This window comes from Polistes canadensis, unplaced genomic scaffold (assembly GCF_001313835.1).
Source record: "Polistes canadensis isolate GaletaPanama2010 unplaced genomic scaffold, ASM131383v1 scaffold_143, whole genome shotgun sequence".
NCBI classification, from domain to species: Eukaryota; Metazoa; Arthropoda; class Insecta; order Hymenoptera; family Vespidae; genus Polistes; species Polistes canadensis.
The window spans coordinates 184662-189582 of record NW_014569690.1 but is presented as its reverse complement, the minus strand read 5'-3'; the positions used below and the strand labels follow the sequence as shown (position 1 = coordinate 189582).

Genomic DNA, 4921 nt, shown 5'->3' with positions numbered 1-4921 from the left:
AAATATATATATATATATTTTGATATATATTTGAAAAATATAATCGAATCGTTTCGTACAAATTTTCTTTAGGATTTCGAGTTCGTCGTTTATAACAAAGACAACAATAACGTTAAAATACAAAATCAACAATTGGTAATAACACCTACGTTCTTAGATGGAAAATATAGCGCTGATTTTGTCAGACAAGGATCGTTGGAATTACAGAGGCAAAATAGATGATAATTATTACAATAATATAATAAATATACTTACAAAAAAAAAAATATATATATAGTTAATAATTGTTATAATGATAATTTTCATTCATTTTATATGAATTATTATTTTTAAAAGATGCACTTCCACACCTGGCAGCGACGATTGCAAACGCGAAGCATTCGCGGCAAATGTTTTGCCACCTATATTGTCAGGACGTTTAAATACCAACAATTCATTTACCTTTCAATACGGACGCATCGAAGTAAGAGCTAAATTACCGGCAGGTGATTGGATATATCCCAGTAAGTTTAGAATCAATTTTTTAGTAAAATTAAAGTATAACAAAATCGTTATTATTTATTTATTAAGATGAATTCCAAAGTTCGTTCATTTATTGGCGTTGCTTCAGATAATACAATTTTTTTTGTTTTTTTCATGTTAATAATATATATAATCAGGTTTTTATTGCACAACTTACAAAGTTTTTTACAATGTCTTATCACTATTTCACTTATATTTATCTCACATTATTCATGTTAATAATAAAATTATTTTATTTTTGTACAAGTGAAATATATTCATTTAATTAATATTATATATATATATATATATTTATATTTGGTTCACTTTAATATTTTTGTAAACGTAAATAATTATTTGACACAATTGAATTAAATTCTAATATCTATGGTATTTAATTGATTTACAGTAATATCCTTGGAAGTAGCGAATAAAAATAAACAAGAAGAATGGACGCAACCTGTAATAAGAATTGCATCCGCTTCCGGTAATTCGCATTTAAGATCGGTACATAGTACGGATTTGAGTGGTCATGTACTTAGCGCTGGTGGATTAAAATCACTTCCAGTGAGTGAAGGTCCTTATGCATCAAGATCAGAGCTTTTACATAGGAGCATGAATTCGCTTTGGTCCGATGACTTTCACGTTTACGAAATTGAATGGAGAGACGATCGTATTCTTGCTAAATTTGATAATACCATCTTTGGTGAACAAAGAATTGATAATACGTTCGATCAACCGGTAAGAATAAATCCGCGACACGATTCCGAATTATATAAACTATATAACAAAAGTATTATTTATTTATTTCTTTATTTCTCCGTAATTGTAGTTTTTCTTAACCTTGGGCTTAGCCGTTGGAGGTTACGGGGAATTTCCTGACATGAGTAGAAGCAATAATATCGAAAAACCATGGAAGAACCAAGGATCGAAGGTAAAAATAATAATCATTTGTCTCTCGCGTTTATTTAAAAAAAAAAAAAAGAAAAAGGAATAATTTAATGTTTGATTTATTATTCTTTTATATACAGGCCGTTCTTAATTTTTACGAAGCACGAGACCAATGGGCCAAAACATGGGAACAAGGGAAAACGAGTTTGAAAATCGATTATGTTAAAGTTTGGGCACTGTGATCTTCCCTCCCCCTCCCCTTACTTTTCTTTTTTATAATTATTATTATAACATACAATACCTTTAACATTAACAAAAATGATTTATTATAAATACTTATGATAATATTGGTTCTTCCTTAAATATCTACAAGACATTTCGAAATATCATCGAATGTGTCTTTTTATAAAACGAATAAATATTCATTTTAATTATTATTATTAATATTATTATTATTATTATTTCTCAAGAAGGATTTCTATAATAAGTTTGCCAAGAAGATTGAAGAGGCGGAGTTAAGAAAAATGTCAATGCTGGTTGCCTGGTATCCCCTTGAAAGGAATTAAAACCGGTTCCCAATAATTCAACCAGTCTCTGACCGCGGAATCCAAAACGTTGCTGATATGCGTAAGAAGCTCGCGGACCGTCATCATGTTTGAATACTATCATCATAGAACCGGTTTCTCCATTTAAAGAAGAAAACATTCTGAGAATACCGGCCGATGTATTTTCATGTAATTTCCATAATCCGCCATTTAAAAGAACATTCTTCAAAGTTTTCCACCAATTCGATGGCCAAAAATCAGATGGCAGGGTCTTCTTTGTTTCCGTTATGATTGTACAATCAACTTCATTGATTGTGTTACATGTCTGTTGAAGAAAAAATCAAAAAAAAATTATATAACATTAAAAGAAATAAATCAAAGTCCACGTTTAGGAAAAAATAGTAAATTATTACTCACCGTATATAAAAAACTAATGAAAATAATTATGCAGAAACGCATAATAAAAATAACAATAGACGAGGACGAGGACGACCTTAAAACTCGACCCAGATGTGAATTGAAAAATATAAGCTGCAACATGGTTCTCGTCACACCTTTATACCTTCGTTCTCTTTAACTTTCTGATTGATAAAACCTGGATAGAATAGATAATCGATATTGAAATCAATTTCTTCTTTCTCTCCTCTAATTCATTGTTATTCCTTAGACGTAATTCAATCTACGTGTCTTACGTAGTTAGGTTTCATACGCATCTACTATTTTTTTGTGGTACATTGGATTAATGAGAGTTCAAACTTTCACTGTTGGATATTACGCCACAGATTTTACTAGTATTCTACTAATAGTGGGGTGGGAGGAGGGGGAACTAGACGATGGTTTTTCATTTGAATTACATACAAGTGACTTCTTTAAATGCATTGCATATAAGAGAAGGATTTAGTTGTTATTCAGTAACGGTAATCAAAGCACATTTATTTATATATATATTATATATTATTTATATATCATATTAGTTTTGAAAAAGGAATTTGAAAAGGTTTTTTTATATATTAATTTGTTTTTTTTTTTTCTAAGAAGAAATGAATATGTTCATTCGTTCGGTAAGTTTTCTTCCTAATTATTAGATGATCAATGAATAAGCATATTTATTGACAACCTTTTTTTGGTTTTCAATGAATTATTTTAGATAATATTATTGACGTTATTATTGATAATTAACAATGGTAAAAACAAATTGGTTTATGCAAATTCCGGATTGATTATCAATTTTTTACAATCGAACATCGCTGGATTACCTAATACGCATCAAGTAAATAAAAAAGCAATGTGTGTCAATGAAAATTATTGTTAATATAATTAATTATATAATTAACACGATATTGGGTGTTATATTTTTTTTTAAGGAAACCGAATGGAATTTTGATCCCGATGTTGGAAAACAAAGAAGAATCGATTACGAGGCAGTAAATGGTTTTCGTGGTGAAAAAGCCATAGCCAAATTGGGCACGGGAATTGGATATTCTGGATCATGGGGTACACCTAGTAAAAAACAATTGAACAGGCAATAAAAACGTTAATTGTTTTAAACAAAATAAAAATAAAGAATCCGTTAAATGTGAAGAACGTTTTAATTAATTAAACACAACGAAATATTCTTATATTGTTAATACATCGATAATATTGTTTTCCGATTGTGAGATGATGATTATCTGTTATAATAACAACAACAAAATTGTTTGATCAAAATAATTGGTAATTTGATTAACCACCTCGTGATGTTTTTTATGATATAAAATGAAAACATTTTAACGATTGATCACAACGTCATTCGTTGTTTCGTTGTATTCATTCGTCATGTAAAAAAAGAATACAAATATTTGTACACATAAGGAGGAGTATAATTATTTTTAATGATTGATATAAATATGTCGTAGTAATACTCTGTGCTAGAAAAGATTTTCATCTCTTATCGACAAAAGAAGAATTGATTTCTTGTTAATTAAGAATATTCAAGTATTATTTTATATGCGTTAAAATATTTTATGTTAAGTACGTAAAATCTCTATATTTAATAAACAAAATCATTTTATTTGAAATATTTTCGAATATGTAAAATTAAGATTTTGGAAACTTTCACTTATTGAAATTGGATGTATCAATTTATTATGAATAATTATATAACGCACAAGGATATACACAATATATGCATATTCTGTATATATTATTAATATAAATATTCCAAATATATTCATGTGTGTGTGTGTGTGTGTGTGATTCTATTGTTTATAAATAATAATAAAAAGAAAAAAAAAAGAGGAATTAATGAATAATAATTTATCTACCATTAGAATACGGTGAAAGTAAAAGAAATGACATATATATGTATATATATATATATACTGTCTAAAACTTTCACTTCGAGCAAACAGTCGAGTAAAACGATTGTGAAAATAAAAATGAAGTGGGGGATACATTAAAGGTAAAGTCAGTAAGATTAAAACATCGGATGAATCAAACACGTAGAATACACACGTCCGTGAAATATTATTTTGATTAATTTCTAATATCATTATTTACAGTGTTTGATTATATATATATAAAGAACAAAATAATTTTGTTTAAAATTCGCGTTTTACATATAGCGTGTCATTCAAAATTAAGAGTGAATATAAATCATGGGAAGAATATATACGACGGTAAGTAACAATTAATATTAGATGAAAATAATAATGAAAATAAAAGAAAATAATTAAGTATAAAAGTGACGAGAGAGATGAATATTTTTGTGTACAGAAAATGATTACGATCTTATTTTTAACGATCGTTTCAATATTCCTCGGACTAATTGTCGAAAGCAATGCAACAATAGGACAACCAAAGGCACCGAATTTCCAATATTTTGAACGGTAAGATTAATATATATATCATAGTGAAAAAAAATTAAAAATAAATTTTATCGTTTAATAAATATAGATTTGATTTGAAATAAATTTATAATCAATTACGAAAGTAGCTTAGACAAG

At 27.7% G+C, this 4921-nt stretch overlaps 4 protein-coding genes across 5 annotated transcripts in view; 3 read left to right on the top strand and 1 right to left on the bottom strand.

The window, feature by feature from the left end:
• The window catches only part of LOC106788543 (beta-1,3-glucan-binding protein 1-like), a 3081-nt gene extending 1252 nt beyond the window's left edge, over positions 1-1829 (top strand). The window contains exons 4-8 of the mRNA XM_014751891.1: positions 73-209; positions 337-503; positions 911-1242; positions 1334-1435; positions 1533-1829. Of these exons, the coding sequence (XP_014607377.1) occupies positions 73-209; positions 337-503; positions 911-1242; positions 1334-1435; positions 1533-1634 (840 nt within the window). The 3' untranslated portion in view covers positions 1635-1829. The remainder of the gene's footprint in view (positions 1-72; positions 210-336; positions 504-910; positions 1243-1333; positions 1436-1532) is intronic.
• A 10-nt stretch (positions 1830-1839) lies between these two features.
• On the bottom strand, positions 1840-2483 carry LOC106788545. Its single transcript, XM_014751892.1, has 2 exons — positions 2355-2483; positions 1840-2262 (listed from the first exon to the last, which is right to left on the bottom strand). Exons 1-2 carry the CDS (start codon positions 2475-2477, stop codon positions 1858-1860), a joined length of 528 nt encoding a protein of 175 aa, XP_014607378.1. The 5' UTR covers positions 2478-2483; the 3' UTR covers positions 1840-1857.
• Positions 2484-2784: 301 nt separating this feature from the next.
• Positions 2785-3751, top strand: LOC106788546. 2 transcript variants are annotated; one of them, XM_014751894.1, is made up of 4 exons: positions 2785-2854; positions 2976-2998; positions 3085-3207; positions 3302-3751. In XM_014751894.1, the coding sequence occupies exons 2-4, from the start codon at positions 2978-2980 to the stop codon at positions 3464-3466; spliced, it is 309 nt and encodes a 102-aa protein (XP_014607380.1). In that variant the 5' UTR covers positions 2785-2854; positions 2976-2977; the 3' UTR covers positions 3467-3751. The 2 variants fall into 2 exon arrangements, with proteins under 2 accessions (XP_014607380.1, XP_014607379.1); XM_014751893.1 differs by having other exon boundaries at positions 2839-2854; positions 2973-2998.
• Positions 3752-4250: 499 nt separating this feature from the next.
• The window catches only part of LOC106788547, a 1753-nt gene continuing 1082 nt past the window's right edge, over positions 4251-4921 (top strand). The window contains exons 1-2 of the mRNA XM_014751896.1: positions 4251-4594; positions 4692-4804. Of these exons, the coding sequence (XP_014607382.1) occupies positions 4574-4594; positions 4692-4804 (134 nt within the window). The 5' untranslated portion in view covers positions 4251-4573. The remainder of the gene's footprint in view (positions 4595-4691; positions 4805-4921) is intronic.

Bases quoted from the DNA above. Each gene is read 5' to 3' on its own strand.
- LOC106788546 (XM_014751894.1), top strand. From the start codon at position 2,978: ATGAATATGTTCATTCGTTCG. The intron at 2,999-3,084 runs GTAAGTTTTCTT...GAATTATTTTAG, and splicing joins TGAATATGTTCATTCGTTCG to ATAATATTATTGACGTTATT. The intron at 3,208-3,301 runs GTAAATAAAAAA...TTTTTTTTTAAG, and splicing joins GATTACCTAATACGCATCAA to GAAACCGAATGGAATTTTGA.
- LOC106788545 (XM_014751892.1), bottom strand. From the start codon at position 2,477: ATGTTGCAGCTTATATTTTTCAATTCACATCTGGGTCGAGTTTTAAGG. The intron at 2,263-2,354 runs GTGAGTAATAAT...TTTCTTCAACAG, and splicing joins TCATTAGTTTTTTATATACG to ACATGTAACACAATCAATGA.